Source organism: Mesoplodon mirus, assembly GCF_964341445.2.
Source record: "Mesoplodon mirus genome assembly, chromosome: 14".
NCBI classification, from domain to species: Eukaryota; Metazoa; Chordata; class Mammalia; order Artiodactyla; family Ziphiidae; genus Mesoplodon; species Mesoplodon mirus.
The window spans coordinates 69,255,865-69,274,410 of record NC_138990.1 but is presented as its reverse complement, the minus strand read 5'-3'; the positions used below and the strand labels follow the sequence as shown (position 1 = coordinate 69,274,410).

The 18,546-nt window shown below is 34.9% G+C and overlaps 1 protein-coding gene across 1 annotated transcript in view; it reads left to right on the top strand.

Moving 5' to 3' along the window:
- PSME4 (proteasome activator subunit 4) overlaps window positions 1–18,546 on the top strand; it is a 95,619-nt gene that overhangs the window by 29,214 nt on the left and 47,859 nt on the right. The window contains exons 4-11 of the mRNA XM_082643142.1: window positions 6,460–6,504; window positions 8,706–8,855; window positions 10,197–10,260; window positions 10,865–10,939; window positions 12,129–12,251; window positions 14,411–14,503; window positions 15,300–15,565; window positions 18,322–18,508. Of these exons, the coding sequence (XP_082499268.1) occupies window positions 6,460–6,504; window positions 8,706–8,855; window positions 10,197–10,260; window positions 10,865–10,939; window positions 12,129–12,251; window positions 14,411–14,503; window positions 15,300–15,565; window positions 18,322–18,508 (1,003 nt within the window). The remainder of the gene's footprint in view (window positions 1–6,459; window positions 6,505–8,705; window positions 8,856–10,196; window positions 10,261–10,864; window positions 10,940–12,128; window positions 12,252–14,410; window positions 14,504–15,299; window positions 15,566–18,321; window positions 18,509–18,546) is intronic.

The following is an 18,546-nucleotide window of genomic DNA, read 5'->3' as shown; positions in this document are numbered from 1 at the left end:
TCCATACGTATCTCTTGACTAAAGTTGATGCTCCAAGAAGATGAACTCTATTGGCCTAGTGGCTTTGAGCACTTACACATAGGGCTGTGTGCGTCCACTAAAAGGAGCACACATTGTGAAGTGCAGCTCTGTTGATGCATCCTGTTTTTAAAAATGATGATGTGTTGTTCCAGTTTGAAGGGATCAGAAAGAATACTGGGCATCTGGAACTACTTTTTGTTTCTTTTTTGCGGTACGCAGGCCTCTCACTGTTGTGGCCTCTCCCGTTGCGGAGCACAGGCTCCGGACGCGCAGGCTCAGTGGCCATGGCTCACGGGCCCAGCCGCTCCATGGCATGTGGGATCTTCCCGGACCTGGGCACGAACCCGTGTCCCCTGCATCGGCAGGAGGACTCTCAACCACTGTGCCACCAGGGAAGCCCTACCTCTCCTTTTGAAAGGAGTACCTGTTACCATATTTCCATTCAGGTCACATTGTATATCGTTACAACAATTAACTTTGAAAGATTTTCAGATTCTCTGGTTCTTGGACTTTATTCATCACACTTGCCTTGATTTTAATATTGGAGGAATCATCTGATGTGTTAGAGACACGAGTTGGAGAGCCATACAACAGTACTTTCACTTTTTGTTCCTCACAGCTAGTCTCTGTCCAGTGAATTTCTAAGAAGGGATCATTTAAAACATTTTAAAATTTACTTTTCTACTTAAGATACTATTTAGTACACTAGTATAGCAAGTGTTTATAGCCCAGGGATAGAAGTGTGACTTTTTACAAACATTTTATTTCAGAAAATTCCTTAAGGAGCCCTTTAATATGGCATGCTTTTGGAGTTAGTATTTTGTTTTGAGTATTTTCATCTTAAATGTATTCTGACACATTTTGAAACAGTTTTGTCAGCTGACTGCATGTATTCATAACTATTTTTAGAATACCATTTTTATAATCAAAAGTGAAAGCTTGCTTCATTTGTTAACTGTTTGTCTTTCAAGTCTTAAACTCATGTGCCTTTTGTGTTTGTCTTTATTGAAACCACTGCTTAGAATGCCATGCATTTCAACATGATTTTAAAAGCTGTTTCTATTGTTTGAAGCAAGGATTATTAAACTTTCTTCTCTTTTCCCCTATTTTCTTCTCTGTCCCCTCCTCCTTCTTCTTTTTTGCTTCCTCTCCTCCTTCCCTCCTCCTTTCTGTCTTTTTGCCTCAGTGGCAAAAGACCCTTTTTACTTTCATCTGTTTTTACTTTTTACTGGAGAAACAAGTTGTAGGGTTTTTTTATTCAAAAGAAAAATTAAAATTGGAAAAAACCTAGGTAGCTGTGAACTCGATACTAGCAACTTAAGAGCTGCTTATTGTTTACTTTGTAAAAGAAGCATCTGAATCTTTTGGGCATGATTTTATGTCGTAAAACAGTGTCCCACACACTTAATTGGAATAACATATTACAGGTTACAAATGTAGGCAGCACGGTAAAGAAAGGTATTGCTACTAACAAAATGTGGGGGAATTATGCATAGATCAGTTTTTACAAATGAACATAGACAATTCATGTTTGAATTGCTATGTGTATATATATATATACATTTATTTAGTCTTATCACTGTCAGTTTAGTTTTTGTGGGTTGTTTGGTGTTTTAAAGGTTTACATGTTTGCATCATGAGTAGCTTGGGCCTAGATAACTCATTTACATTTTAAAAACTATTTAAATATCTGTTTTTCTTTTATATATATTCTAAGGTGGATCATACAGTATTAAACTATTTCATTTTTCATATTAATCTGCCTCTGGAGAAATTTGATATTTCCCTTTTCTGGTACTTGTTCTTGATTTCTTCTTTCTCTGTTAAATCTATCAAAGGACCATTTGAATTGGTGCTCTTATCCTTAGGATACAGTTAAGTTCTTTGTTCCCCCATCAACACGTGAAAATGACATGTTCTTAACCTCTGTTGGGGTTTCTTGATATGTGTAGCCACATTTCTAAGCTTAAGTTACTACCAGCAACTCAAGAATGATCTTTAGCTACAGAATTTAACATGATAATGAAATATGAAACTAATTTGTCTGAGAACCTATAGAAATTTAAAATAGTTTACAGTTATTTTGTTAATAAACAATGATTATTAATATGGCATTTGCAGTGATTTTTTAACATGGTATTTGAGGAACATTCTATTTGCTTTTTAAAAAATTCTATTTTTATTTGGAAATTAGAGAATAATTGGTTGATTTTATTAATTTTTATTAATGACTTTGATAGTGCTTCTTTCAAAAGTTGTGCTACAATGATCTTTCTCTAGAAACTGCTCTTTTTAAAGCAATTTAAAAAATACTCAGTTCACATTGATCAGGCTTGTCATCACTTATAGCAATTATACACACTCTTTTTACACAAGTGGTCAGAATCATTACAATTTCTTAACATTTACTTGTCATAGAGGCATACTTTTTTCTTGAAGTAATTGTATTGAAAAACCCATGTTAATGCTACATCAGTGATGAAGATATTATAATTTATTTAGACTGTCCTCAACTAAAATTATCTTGAACCTAATTTTGTGTGAAGTGGCTGTGAAAAATGACTGCTGATTTAACTAAGCAGTATTAGATTTTGTAAGATTAGATATGAGATGGATAGTGTTTGACTAACTGATGGTGGATTTGTTTGGATTTAGGAAAAGCAGGAAAAAAATGATATATTGAGTTACAAGGAGGTTGAGGCAGAGGTATGTAGAATATACCAGGGTTATAGTTTCCCAGTTCATTTATAGAAAAGCAAATATGATTACCCTGAAGCTAAATTTTAGTTCAAGAATTGTGAAGTGAAGCTGAACGTACTTCTGGCCGTGGGCAGTCCACACTACTCTCATCTTGAATTTGTCATTTGCTGTACATTTCTCTGGTTTAGAAGTGAATATTGGGCTTCCCTGGTGGCGCTGTGGTTGAGAGTCCGCCTGCCGATGCAGGGGACACGGGTTTGTGCCCCGGTCCGGGAAGATCCCACATGCCGCGGAGCGGCTGGGCCCGTGAGCCATGGCCGCTGAGCCTGCGCGTCCGGAGCCTGTGCTCCACAACGGGAGAGGCCACAACAGTGAGAGGCCCGTGTACCGCAAAAAAAAAAAAAAAGTGAATATTGTCCTGACAGTTAGGTAAGGCTAAGGAGGTAGGAGTCATAAACCTCCAGGTTTATATAAGTCCACTGTCTCAGTAACTGGAGGCTAAGGCTTTTGGCTCTCCTCAGGCTTCTCTGCTACATATTTGGCATTTATTAGCTTAAGGCATACTTAAGTATTTATTTGGCATACTTTATTAACATAAGGAATCATAAAGAACATCATCATAAGGAAATTGCATCCCAGAGAGGAAAATTCACACAGAGTCATTTGTTGAAACTGGGACAAGAGCTCAAGAACTGGGACAAGAACTTACTTTCTGCCCTGATAAATAGGGTGGCAGTTGGGGAAGGACTTTCCTATTTTGATGCAATTTCCTAAATGTAAATTAATAGCTTCTCAGAGGCAGTAGAATAAATGTAAAAGCAAAATGAGTACAAATTTTCATTCTTAAGGAGATTGAAAATATAATTTATTTTGGCCAGATATGAAATAATAATTGTAGTTAACATTTATTGTGCTTAATTCTGGGCCAGATAACTGCATTCTTTACATTATCTTACTTAATTTTTGTAACAGCTCTTATATAGATATGAGGCTATAATACTGCGCTACTAGTAAGTAGCAGGACAGGTATTCAAATTCAGATCTGTCTGACTCTAAGCCCAGGCTGTGAACCATTCATTACATGATATTACTGTGGCTTTCTTTTCAAGCTAACATGTGTTTACTAAGAGGAAATAGGGTATGAGAAAACCCACCCAAAACTTAGTCCCTATGTAGATCCCTTTTTTTTTTTTTTTTTTTTTTTTTTGCGGTATGCGGGCCTCTTACTGTTGTGGCCTCTCCCGTTGCGGAGCACAGGCTCCGGACGCGCAGGCTCAGCGGCCACAGCTTACAGGCCCAGCCGCTCCGCGGCATATGGGATCCTCCCAGACCAGGGCACGAACCCGTATCCCCTGCATCAGCAGGCGGACTCTCAACCACTGCGCCACCAGGGAGGCCCTGTAGATCCCTTTTGATTAAAAAAAAAAAAGTGTTTTCAATTGTTGTCACTTTAGTATTAGAAATTTCCAACAATTGGAAAAGTTTTTAATGATTATTCACTCCCTCTAAAAATTAGTGAAATATAATCTAGTAGCATCTAGCAATAACCTTTTATTTTATTTTTAAACAGAAACATTGTTCTCTTCATCTTGAGAGATTACAAGAATCAGAAAAGGTCACTATACAGATATCACAGGTTAGAGAGATTGTACCCTTTTCTGGATAAAGAGTATAAATCCAATGGCACAGGCCTTATTAAGGAGGGGTTGAAACAGACTTTATTTAGATGAACTAAATCACATTCCCACACACCCTATTCCTCTAATGAGTGAAGTGACAGCTATCAAGTCTTATAATTAACCTTCTATTCTTCTGAAGAGTGAAGGGAACTGGAGAAAACATGTAGCTATGCAGCCTTTTATGACTTGCTTTCTAGAATCATTTTTGACATTATAGGAAGTTTGTTGGTGGAATAGAAAAATTACCAGTGAAAATAGCAGGTTTTCTGTGTTGTACTCTCAAACAAGCTGCCACAGAAACAGTTAAAAGTAAATGTAAAGTTAACATGAACACAAATATTAGGAACTGGTAGAATTATAGATCTTCTGCTTATTTCCTTGGACCGTAAGTTTACCATTTTAGAATTATCTTTTTTAAAATCTGCATTTAAGTTGATCTCTTATTTCGTTTGGAACTAGATGAATCTTCAGATATTACTTATGAATTCTAAAATTTGTTTCTAAGTTGGTTCTTTGGTCCGAACTAAAAGAAGATCCAAAGATCGATGTTCTTTGTTGTCCTGATAGAAAATGTTTATAGAGCGTTGTAAATAAATAAGTATATTTATAATATATGCATATATGTAAATGAACACAGCCTTGTTATAAGCACTTTGGAAATGCCCAGAAGTAAAAATCATAGTCGTGGTCTTCAGGGAGTTGTAAATGTAGTTGGAGAGAAGTTTGCTCCCCTCCCCCTCCTTTTTTTTTTAACTAAGCAAACTTAGACGTTCCCTCGGTTAAACTCTGTTTCTGAATTGATGAGTTTTTTTTGTGAGAGAAGGTAACATCTCTCTTTGATAATCAGAAAAAATGCTCCACGATGGCTCTCTGGCTATATGGTCATCTTTTTTATTTTAGAATTATCTCATGAGTTGTAGCCCAGTTTCCTCTTCAGTTAATTTTTTTCTGAGTACTTTAGAAATTAAAGAGGATTCTTACTGCTTCAAGTAATGAAATTATAGTTTTCTCTCTTGGTTATATAGTACATTGATTACTTGTGTTGAGTTTGGTTTGTGTTATTCCTTGGAATTTCTTTGCAAATTAGTTCTTAAGCTTTCAGAGAAGCTGGATAGACTTCTGGACTTAAGAATTTCAAACAGCTTAATGAGAAAGTGTCAGGTGGAAGCACTGCCTCAAAGTTACCCCTTTCCCCCATAATTTTTTCTCTTGAGATTTGGGGACTTGTTTTATTTTTACTTTTATACATCATATTGTAAGTAGTCACACATTTATTTTAAAATTCCAGTTCAGAATTACCCTTTGTTTTGTTAATTTGCATTTGACCTCTTTTGACTGTGGTCTACTTAGAATTTTAAATATCCATTCTGGTGATGTGTGTTTAAACCAGTACACACTAGCCTTTTTCATTAAAATAGAAGTGTTTATTATAAGTTCATATACAAATATTTATGTTGTTTTCCTAAATTCATTTGAACCACCTACAAGTTGGAAAATAAGTTACAGCTTTTAATGTTCCTCAGCTAACTTTTTAAGTAGCTGGTCAGAAAGGTGGCAGTCGCTTATTATTTTGATGGTCGTTGCTGGCAGTAAAGTCCCTTGGAGGCTTATAAAACTCTCATCAGTAGGTTACAGAAAACTGGTTTCTGGTAGTTGCTGACAGAAGCACACTAGACTTTGCTGTTTGTTTTTTGATGTAAAAGCACTTTAATAAAAATTTAAAATTAGTATTTGAAACCACTGAACATACTTCTTGATGTATTGATAGGTATATGGTCATTGCTGCCCACTTTGTAAAGATCGAAGATGATTTGCCCTTTTTCTAGTTTTCTTCCCTTTTTTTCACTGCATAGAATGAGCAAAATGAAGGCAAAGGGAAGAGTAGATTACGGAGTTTAGGTAGTTAATTGTTAGAGTTTTGTCTGTATGAAAGAGAAGGATTAGTTATTCCATATACACAGATAATATCTAAATGTATGAGTGTATCTTAGAGATACTTATTAAAGATGTGTTCTTAAAATACACCAACCTAATTTATCAAATGGCTTTTTCCCCCCAGTTCTGTAGAAAATGTTCTCAAAACACTCGTGAAAAGCTGCCGACCGTAAGTAGCTTCTCAATTTATAAAGCCTCTTATTGTTTCTGTGGGCTTTTCCCCATCTTTAGTATGCTTTGAAGAGGAATTTAGAGGTATAACTAGTCTCTGATATTGTGATGTTAGTCACTGGGCACAACATATCATCTCCAGCTCTTCAACTGAACTTTTCAGATTTCATTTATAAATTTAGAAATTTTTAAGTGGTGTGGGTGTCAGTCACCCATTATAAAGTAAGAATGCAATAATGTACTTATAACTGGCTTCATCTGAAAGATTTTCCTAGAGTATTGTTACTCAGATCAAAAATATTTTCCAAAATGAGCCTTGTAGGTCTTATATTAAAATGAATAATAATAAGATGGCACATAAGTTTTTTTTTTTTTTTTTTTTCTGTACGCGGGCCCCTCACTGTTGTGGCCTCTCCCATTGTGGAGCACAGGCTCCGGACGCGCAGGCTCAGCGGCCATGGCTCACGGGCCCAGCCGCTCCGCAGCATGTGGGATCTTCCCGGACCAGGGCACGAACCCGTGTCCCCTGCATCGGTAGGCGGACTCTCAACCACTGCGCCACCAGAGAAGCCCGGCACATAAGTTTTTTTCTACTGTGTTCTGTTTCAGTAGAATATTTGACTTTGAATATCCCATATTCTTATGTTTAAAGATGAATATGGATAGAATTTAGCTTAATTAAAGTCCAGTTGTGTGGACTTGAACTATTTTTTCATTCTTGTTTATCAGGCTGTTCTAAGACAGACTTCTGCTATGAATTCTTTTGAATGGAAATTCGTATATTTATCATATGCTTGTAATATGAGTTAAAGTTATTTTATAGATCAGATACTTGTTCCTGACCTCCTATACTACTCAGTCTCGGGCAAATGTATTTTCAGGATATAAAATGTCTCCTTTTAAGAGGCTTAAGATCTAACCTGGGTCATTCAATAAGCCACCAAGGAGCAGTGTCATTTTGTGAAACTTGATCATCACTAAGGAACTTACTGGTTTTTAGGTTCTTAGATAATTCATAGAATGCCCAAGCTTTTGTTTTGGATTACTAGGCTAACAGTTGATTCTGAAAAATTAGGAAGGGGAATCAGTGTATGAGATCTTTGAAGGTAGAATATATGAGTATATTCTGCCTTTTTAAATTTTTTTAATTCTAACCTGTTGCACAATGATCTGGTACATAAATGCTCGATGAACTCAACAGAAGAATAACTAGAAATGTAATTTTATTTTTCACATAAAGAAATGAAATGTGATTCTAATAACACAGATGTATAAAGATATAATAAGATTAATAATATGATGTATAGGCCAAACCTCCAAGTGTATTTGAAAGGGTTTACTAACTTTTTGGGCCATACCCAAATCATACATTTTCATATGCTTTTCATTATTTTAAACCTCAGTTGCCTACCCATTTGGGTGTCCATTCCATATCCAAATGGATAATGGGTCCTCCTTATCCATTTACCTTCATTTTGTGTGTGTCTTCACACTTCAGATTTTATTTTTCTAAATCTTCTATACCCCAGGGATGCTCCTGCCCATTTCATAGAATTTTACAATGTTAGAGCCTATAGGACTCGATCATCTAGCCCAATCCTCTCTTGTATATAGGAGGAAATGTATAATCAGCAAAGTGAGAAAGAGAACATCAACCTAGGAACCTCTGGTCCAGTGAGGGTAAATGGTTTATTCCTAAGGTGCCTAGAGGTTCCTGGGCTGATGTTCTCTTTCTCACTTTGCTGATTATACATTTCTTATATAGACTGGATTCCCTATGACAAGATTTTTTTTTCTATTGCTATTGCACAGCACATAGGATGAAAAAATACAACAATCACATTTAAGTTTGTAGGTGATTTGAATGACTTTGTATTTTATCTGAGGTTTATCAACTTTATGTTGGGTTGGCCAGAAAGTTTGTTCAGCCATCTTACAGAAAAACCCGAACGAACTCTTTGGCCAACTCAATAACATTTTCCCAAGTCCACAGACAAGAAAATTTATCTTATCTAAGTGTGATAGGCTATTTATTTTAGAGTTGTAAAAATGTGTGTTTCTTGTAGGTAATATCACACACATTGGTAGTGTGTGATATTATCTCATGAGTATCTTCACCTTCTCCCCCTTTTTTGTCAGTTATATAATGATGTAGAGCATTTAGCCAATGATCAGATACATGAAAACCTTCTTTATTAGGTATTTTCCAGCAGATGCCACAGCTGAGATGCTAGAAGAATGGCGGCCATTAATGTGCCCTTTTGATGTAACGATGCAAAAGGCCATCACTTATTTTGAAATATTTCTTCCTACCTCCCTTTCTCCAGAACTTCATCATAAAGGTTTTAAGTAAGTATATATATATATATCTTGACAAATTCTAGAATATAGTAGGGAATACATACATATATATATACACACACATATATATGTATGTATGTATATACATGTGCAAACTATTAAAGCAATAATAAGTAAAAAATTTACCAACTCAACCATTATGTTTCTTATACTTGAAGTGTGTGTGTGAAGGCTAAAACAGTTAAATATAGGATTGCAAATAAAGAGAGAATAACACTTGTATGTCAAGCCAAGTAAGATGTGGGCTTTAATTTAAGATATTGGGAGAGAAAGAATAATAAGTACAAAAAGGGGTTGAAAATTTCAATAAATAGGCAGTGGTGGAAATGTTAAATTACATAGATTTAGGGAAGGGAAAAGTGTTTTTATAAACCTTGGTTGTTTAACCCTCATGTGTAGCATAGTTTTTCTTTGGTCTTTTTTTTTTTAACTTGTTCTAGTCTTTTCACTGTTTTTAAGAACTGGTTTTTTCTTGGATGACTACAGGTATATCATAAACCCAAGAATGAAAATATTTAGATTGTACTTTTATGAAAAAAGTAAAAGGTATGAGGAAAAGACTGGAAGGATCATAGTAATTATCAGTATATTATGGGTTCATGCTTAGCCCTCCCACTCCCCCAACATGTTTTCTGTAGTGAGATGTCAAATCTTTTATTTCAGTCAAATCAGAAATTTTGTATCTAGCTGTATGTTTATGAAATTTTCATTAAAAACTTGTAATTTCTTTGACATTTGTAAAGATTGGTTAATAATATTCAGATGTTTTCTTGCCCCTATATTCTCTTCTGTTGGGTTGGCCAAAAAGTTCATTCGGGTTTTTCTATAAGATGTTACTTTTTGGCCAATCCAATGTTTCTTTAATTTGAGACTTTCCACCACTATAATTTAATTGCTCCTAACACTTTGTGGCTCATTTCTTTTATGGAGCATTTACCATAGTGCTAGTTAATGGTGTAATTACTAGTTGGCCTGTTAAAAGAGAGTAAGGGAGAGTTGCAGGAACAGGTAGTAAAGGGAAAGCATTAAAGCAAAAACGTAGGGAGAGGAAGGAGAAACTTGTAAACAGTGTTAGACAGGGGTAGACAATTATTTAACAATGAAGTAGAAATTTGATTAGATTATTCTTTTTAGCATAAATAAATTGAAAGGGGAATATTCAGACAAAAGTAGTTCTTTTTCCATTAAGTTTGTAACTTTCAGTATTATTTTTTCTAGGTTGTGTAGTTATCAGTAAGAATAATAGATTAAAAAAATACAAAGGATACCTGGCTTTGAACCACTTGCTATAAATCACTTATTATTCCTAACAACATTTTTCTTCTTCAGACTTTGGTTTGATGAATTAATTGGCCTTTGGGTTTCAGTGCAAAATCTCCCACAGTGGGAGGGGGTGAGTATCCCATTTTTTCTTACATACTTTTTAGTTTGGAAGTAACTATATCGGATCATTTGACAAGTAACTTCAGTTCCTTAGAATTGGCTATTAGCAGTGTTGTAGTCAGTTTTTTAGAATTTTATTTGCTGTATTCTAAGAGAACTAGAATATTCATTTTGGTTATATTCTTTATTTTCAAAATGTTCTTTATTTTGGTTTTATCAATATCTGAAAGTATATACATGTACTGTGAAATGCATGAAGAGTAAAAACCCTGTTGTTTATTTCCTTTTGTACCCTTACTCGCATGGCACTGGACACCTGGTGGATGTTTTCTACATGTGTGTTTGATTAAAACTTATTTTTCTCTTTGCACTGTGGATGATGCTTTGTCATTTCCCTTTTTTAATAAGCATTTCAACTGCAATTGATTTTTAAATGGGTGACGAGAATCAGAACTTAAATTTGGAGAAGTGAAAAAACTGAGTCATAAATCAAATATTAAATTCAGTTGTGCCCATAGTGATTGTTCTGAAAAGAATAAAATGGATAAGGGGTGTGACTGTGACCCACAGAAACAACAAATGTATTAACTGTCTTTTTTTTGGTTTACTTTCAGCAACTAGTAAATCTCTTTGCTCGATTGGCTACAGATAATATAGGGTACATAGATTGGGATCCTTATGTACCAAAGGTAATTAAGAACATTTGAACATATACAATAGTACTGACATCATCTTTATGTCTTTAAGAAGTGTGTTTTGTATTCTTATTTCTAGCACCACATAAAATATTTTTTGACTGTTAGTAAAAACATAAGTAATTTAAAGGATATATCGTTTATTTTCAAAAAGTAATTGGATCATATCAAGCTATCATAAATGTTTGATTATTTTGTCTTACCTATGCAGGACATGAACTATAAGTTTCAGAGTAAGTAATTTAGAAAGTACTAAAACTATTATTCAGGGTGTCATACATTCATCCCTTCCAGCGAATTTTGTGTATTGTATTTGATTGTTCTTCTAGAGTGTTCCCCACTTTTAAAATCACATTGTATATTTTCGTAGAGTAAGTAAAGCTAGAAAATGTCTCTAGGTGCATTATTGCATATTCGGTGTTGTTTCACCTGCAGTAGAATCATCTGTGGAGCTTCAAAAAGGCTGTTACGGGGCATCCGGGTGGTTCTGATTTGCACACTGACAGTAGAGCAGAGCTGGGGAGCAGCAGAAGGCATATGCTCTGATTGCCTTTGCTTGTGCTGTCTTTCTCTGTTGCTGGCCAATAGAAACTAAGAAGGAAAAGTAAATTTCCCCAGTCTTTAGCCCCACCATATGTGACATATTTAACGACAGATTTAAAAAATACATCTAATTGTATTAAAATACAGTTATTAAATGACAGATTAAAATGCAGATTCTTAGGGGGTAAAGTCAATGGTAAAATTTTGAGAGGGAGAGTAATCGGCCAGAAGATATTTGTGTTTTGTGCATCCTTGGCTTGGAATGAGAGCATAGGAAAAATAATTTTATGTGCATTTAGGGAGGCAGAAAGTAGTCAAAATATTTCACATTGAACTACAGTTATCTACATTTTGCCTTTTTATGTTTAACTAAGTCTCATTTGCCAATTTTGGAGTACATGGATATGGGTGCTTCATAGTCACATGCCTGTGACCTCAGAGTGTCATTAAAGAAAGTGTACAGATATTTATATGAAATTCCTAAGGAATAAAGCAAATTACTAAACAGTATGTCATTTTGCTTAAAAACCAATAAAATGAGAATATATATTCAGTATAGTAACACTAATATGTAACACTTAGGTTATTTAATGATATCTGTAAATATTTATTCTTAATTCTTTTTTTTTTCTTTTTAAAGATATTTACAAGAATTCTGAGAAGCCTGAACCTCCCAGTGGGAAGCAGTCAAGTGTTAGTCCCAAGATTTTTAACAAATGCTTATGATATAGGACATGCTGTAATATGGATCACTGCCATGATGGTTTGTAATACATTATCTTTGGTTTATATAGTTTATGTAAATTTTGTGTTAACCACACAAAAATTCTACATAATCACATAATTCTAGATTAGTGGCTTAGTTGGTCACTTGATTCTTGGATATTTCTGATGGAGTAAGCTTATGTTTCTCAGACTCAGAATGTAGTCATAATGTACCATTTATAAATCTCCTTAAGTAATGGACCTTAAAAGTAAGGGTCAGAAGTTCAGAGTTTTGATTATTCTGATCATTTTGTAATATATAGAAATATGAAATCACTATGTAATACACTGGAACTAACAGTGCTATAGGTCAATTATAGTTTAATTTGGGGGGGTGGGGAAGCAGTTAGAGTTTTAAGAGATTCAGAATGTCTGTAATAGTTTTACAGACCAAGAACCAGAATCATGGGTAAAAGAACTTTCCCAAGTCAAATTGATAATGATAAAGGTAGATTTGAACTCAGGGTTCTGCATATGCTCAATATTAATGTATTTATTGTCAGTGTTCACATAAAACATCACATTGAACACAAAGCTTATTGACCAAGTAATCTTAGTGAAGGGAGAAGTATGAAGGATTATTTTACTGACTGTCATCTTCCAAATAAGAGTATTAAAACAACTTTATACTGTAATTTTCTGAATTGTCATTCATAGTGCCTCTACAGTTATCTCCTTTTTGAATTATTCTGCATTTGATATTTGATATTGTTCTGTGTTTGCTATTTTCTCCCAGGTTATACTGCTCGGTTGGCTGTTTCTGTCAAAAAAACAGAATGGTTGTGAGAAGTTTAGCTCTTAAATTTCATTGTAAGATTAAAAGAAAAGAAAATTTCAAGCTCCTTTTTTTTGTTGTTGTTATTTTATTAATAGAGGGAAAACCCCATTTTCTTTCTGATATTCAACAACAGCAAAAACATACGGATATTTAGTATTTTACATAAGCAATGAGTTGGAACTTGTTTTTTAGGAGCCACAGAATTAGATCGTGATTGGTATCAGCCTTATTTTAATGTTGCTGTTTCTCACATAGGTGTTCTCATTGGCAGTTTCATTTTGTGTTAAATATGAATATTTAATATAATTTCAAAATCAACAGTGCTAATTATTATGTTAGAATTTTGAAAATTTTATTGGTATTTTGCTACAGAATTATGGTCTCAGTAGTTGCCCTGTACTAAATTGGGAAACGTGAATGTGGATTTTATTTCAGCAGAAAGACATGTTCCTTATGTAACTCGATATTCTGCCTTAGGTCTGTGCTGATTCTTTTTTTACTTGAAATATAATTGACGTATAATACTATGTTAGTTTCGGTTATACGACACAGTGATTTGACATTTGCATGCATGATAAATCTGTGCTGTTTCTTGAAAGAAGATCATCTTGAGACAGATAGGAGGTTTCAAGGCCAAGTTGTAGTCCTTTATTCCCAGGGTGGTTCAACTTGATAAGATGATTGCCAGCCTTTTCCTCATTGCCGCCGCCTCCCCTGGCCACCCCCCCGCCACCTCCCACCCCCACCCCGGTCCTGCAGCCCAGGTTCTATGGTTGTTTGGTTGGCTGTTTTGGTAACAGATTAAGGGAAAAAATTTTTTTTCTTCTTTGAATCACAATATGGTCACATATAACAGGTCTAATCACTTGAAACATTTAGGAGTAATAATAAAATATTTGAATGCACTTATGTAACTCTCACCTCCTTATTTCCTGCTGTGAGAACTTCTTCACTTCTTGAATCTTTTAAGGAATGCTTTTTATGCTTAATGTTGCCACACTTGGTTATTTTAAGATGGCAATCTTAGTGAGAAAAATTATTTAACTTCAAAGAGTAAAAGATATTGTTATTCTAAATTGAAAGGTACCTTTTCCATTTTCTGATTTGGTTTCAGTAAGTTGCCCTTATTTTTTATTTTAATTTTTATTTATTTATTTATTTATTTATTTGCCCTTATTTTTAGTAGACTGTCTTGAATTGATTTGTATGAAGTTCATCCGGGAATTGTTTTTGACTTTTATTTAGAGGTAGAATTGATTTTTGCCAGCAGGATGAATATGAACCACGTTAAGAGATCTGTATATAGGCCTGGGCCTGTTAACCCCTTCAGTTTTACAGATAACTTGGGTACTGATATTTTTGCTCTTTTATCTGAACAGGGTGGACCAAGTAAGCTAGTGCAAAAACATTTGGCTGGTTTGTTTAACAGCATCACATCTTTTTACCATCCTTCAAATAATGGCCGCTGGCTGGTGAGTAATGTTCATTTTTTTACTCTTAGGGTTTGGAATTTTTTAAGATATGGTCACATGTAATTATTGCATATTGTTTAACCTATGATACATTTTCTGTCCTTTGTCTAAGATTTGGCTGTATGTCAATGATCAAGTTTACATTAAGTTACTGTGTTCACAGAACATATAGAAATAAAGATAATACTAGTGTGGCAACTGGTAACAAAATGCCACAAACCCATGGAATCATCTTTTCAGTCTTACCATGTTAGTTTTTTTGTTTGTTTGTTTGTTTTTAAGTTGCCTGGTTAAAATGGCTTTTCACGTAATGGAAGATTCATGTGGTGCTAGAAATTAAAACTGAAATTTGAAACACATCTTTATTAATTATTATCAATGATTAATTGGTAAGAGTATTTTATTCTATCTAGTTAGGCCATACAGGTCTTTGTAATAAGATTATACAAGCTATTAAACAGCAAGGTCCTACTGTATAGCACAGGGAACTATATTCAATGTCCTGTGAAAACCACTATGGAAAAGAATGTGAAAAAGAATATATATATGTATAACTGAGTCACTTTGCTGTACAGCAGAAATTAACACAACACACTGTTACATAGTTGTATAGTTGTAAATCAACTATACTTCAATAAAATTTTAAAAATAAAAAAATTAAAAGGTTGTAGTCGAAAAAAGAAAGATTATACAAGCTGTTGTTTTAAAAATCTTTACTTGGGAGGATAGAGAGGAACTATGAATATCTATAGGGGAACTAGAACCTACCTAGGACCTTCTGCTTCTGTGTCCCCAGAACAAGTTAATGAAACTACTTCAGCGGTTGCCAAACAGTGTTGTTAGAAGATTACATCGTGAAAGATACAAGAAGCCTTCTTGGTTAACTCCTGTGCCTGATAGCCATAAGCTTACTGATCAAGATGTTACAGACTTTGTACAATGCATTATTCAACCTGTCCTCTTGGCTATGTTTAGCAAAACTGGTAGTTTAGAAGCAGCCCAGGCTCTGCAGAATCTTGCACTCATGAGACCGGAGTTAGTAATACCCCCTGTACTTGAAAGGTAAGTATAGTTTTACTTGTTTCGTTGAAGCCTCAGCTGTGGCTACTGTTATTCTCTATACTCTTGTGCTTGGCTTTCTTTTCTTTTCTGTGGCTTCTGTTTTGCTATCTTTGTGCTTTTTCCTGTTCCTAGAGGAGACAAGACATTTTAACCTAGTGATTGGTAACTTGATAAAGGTTTATTGGAGAGAAAAGAAAATTGATATGAAATGGATAAAATAAAATATTTTGAATTATTTGCACATTTTAGCTACTCAAGCTTTTGCTCATAAATAAAGCTCTGGCTGTTTTTTCACAAAATGTGAGTGTCACTAAATATTGAGAACATGGCAGTGAATGTGATTTTGCATTTCTGTTTCTCAGGCTCAATGATAGAGAAGAAAATTTGGTTGCGTGTATTATTTTCGTATTTTGTATAACCTTGTGTGTATTATTTCCACAGTGTTGATTTTACTGCATTCGTTGTTTTGTATGTTGAAATAGTAACAAAAGTAGTTCTCCATTTGCCTCATCCCTGTCACAATATAGGCCTGGTGTGCTTCGTAGGAGAGAGCCACTCTCAGTTGTCTTGAGTGTTCAGGAGCAGATTGCTTAAGCTTTCTGTTATTCATTCCTTTGCTCCCTGAACTTCAGCTTTATGATTCCTCTCTAAATGGCTTTGTCAAAAGTAGAAGAATGTTAGATTTTGGAGGCCAGAAGGATCTAACAGTTTGAGTTTCTTAAAACTCAGATTTGTCCAAGGTCCTTACTGGCAGAATGCAGATGACAGCTTATTTTCTGACTAACTGTTGAGACAAGAAAATTGGTGACATTTACTTGGCAAAGGGTATCCTGTTAAAGATCTTCACCAAAATGGGGCTCCATTATTTGTAATTTGAGTTGCTTGTACTATCTTGCCCTGTCTCTTTGCCGTAACTATTTAAGTTGTACTTCACTTTCCTAGCCTCCCCTGTTTTTTTATGTATACATCTTGGGGCCTTGAAACTTCCAGCATGTACAACTTAATTAGGAAATGGAATGGGGAAGTTAGGCAGTTTCTACTCTGTCTTCAGCCTTCAGTGTTCTTTGCTACTTGACCTCCACATGGTAGCAGAAGCTATCAGTCAGTGGCAAGTCCCTTGATGCTCTTTGGAGAGGAGAGACTTGCCTCTAAGGGGGGACTTCAGTTGTTTACATAGTTAAAATTTTGAACTCTGAGGTGTTTTGGTGTTTCTTTGCGTTCCCTTTGTTTTGCCTTATTTTAACGTTTTCCAGCTGATGAATTATGACTGGTGAGATAGGTTTTTAGTAGAAGGAACAAAGCTTATAAATACAAATACAATTATCCATCACATTTTTCTTTAGCTCTAAAATTTTGGACAAATTTAATACCAGCATATTCTGTATGTATGCTTGGCCAAGATAAATATTTAATTAACAAAATTGTCAATACAATGACATCTTTTGAGACTCAGTTGTAATTTTGCCCTGTTTAGAAATGGCATCGCTACCTTTTTTTGACAGGTTTTTTTTTTTTCGTTTTCTTTTTCTTCTTTTTTTTTTTTTTTTGGCTGCAGTGCACGGCTTGCAGGATCTTAGTTCCTCGATCGGGGATTGAACCTGGGCCATGGCAGTGAAAGTGCCGAGTCCTAACCACTGGACTGCCAGGGAATTTCCAAGCAAAAGTCTTTAAAAAAAAAAAATTATTTATTTATTTGGCCATGTGGGGTCTTTTTAGTTGCAGCACACGGTATCTTCGTTGCAGCATGCAGGCTCTTTTTAGTTGAGGCATGCGGGCTCTTAGTTGAGGCATGCAGGATCTAGTTCCCTGACCAGGGATCAAACCCGGGCCCCCTGCATTGGGAGCGCAGAGTCTTAATTGCTGGACCACCAGGGAAGTCCCCAAGCAAAAGTCTCTTAAAAGTAAAAATGTAGAAAAAAAATTTTAGGCACTTAGTTTTGCATCTCCTGAAGACAGCCTCTGCTAAAGAGTTTTTGGTTTGTTTCATTCATCTTTTAAAATAAGCATAGGTTTGATTTTTTTTTAATCTTAGTTAGAAATCCTTCTTTTTTCCTACTTATTTATAATTAAATTTCCTATTATTTACCTTTTCTGTATAAGAGGAATTTAAACTGACTGTATTTTGGATTTTCTTTTCCCCTATAGGATAGATTCTCAAAAGTGAAATCACTGAGCCATGAATAAAATGAGTGTTCTTGGCTCGTAAATACTTACTTAGTGGTCAAAGATTGCGTTTGTCTTATTCCCCCTGTTTTATTCACTCTAGTCTCAGGCATATTCTCTTATGTTTCTGATAGCTGATTTCCAACTTTAAAATACAGTCTTTTTAAAAGTATAAAATAGACCCTTCAGCATTTTAGTAAGATTATTTTTTCCCATAAAAGGGAAGAGTGAAGTAGTTGTAACTTGTTATTCCTGAATTCTAATAATCACTGACTGTTAGATTAGATGCAGTCCTATTGGAATGTGGAAATGGATTAAGGTGCTGAAAGAACGCAAAAATCTACCAGCTAATGTTACTTTTCAGTGTGGAATTGGCATGGAGGAAGGTGGTAAGGGGGCAGGGAGTTGGGGAAACATGTACCTTTCCTTTATTTGTGTGATTCTGTTCACTTTGAGAGCAAATATTCACTCAAAATACTGTGCCAGCTACAAACCTTTAATCCAAAATGCAGTTTATGAATTTAGTATGTTTAATGTGTTATGTATGTTTATCTGTGATGGAAAATTTTTAAAATTCTGTTTTCAAACTGTAGAACATATCCTGCACTAGAGACTTTAACAGAACCTCACCAGCTCACAGCTACATTAAGTTGTGTAATTGGAGTAGCCCGCAGTTTGGTATCAGGGGGCAAGTGGTTTCCTGAAGGTCCAACACACATGCTACCTCTGTTGATGAGAGCATTGCCTGGGGTGGATCCAAATGACTTTAGTAAATGCATGGTGAGCATATTTATGATTCTGTTTTGTATCTAAGTTAT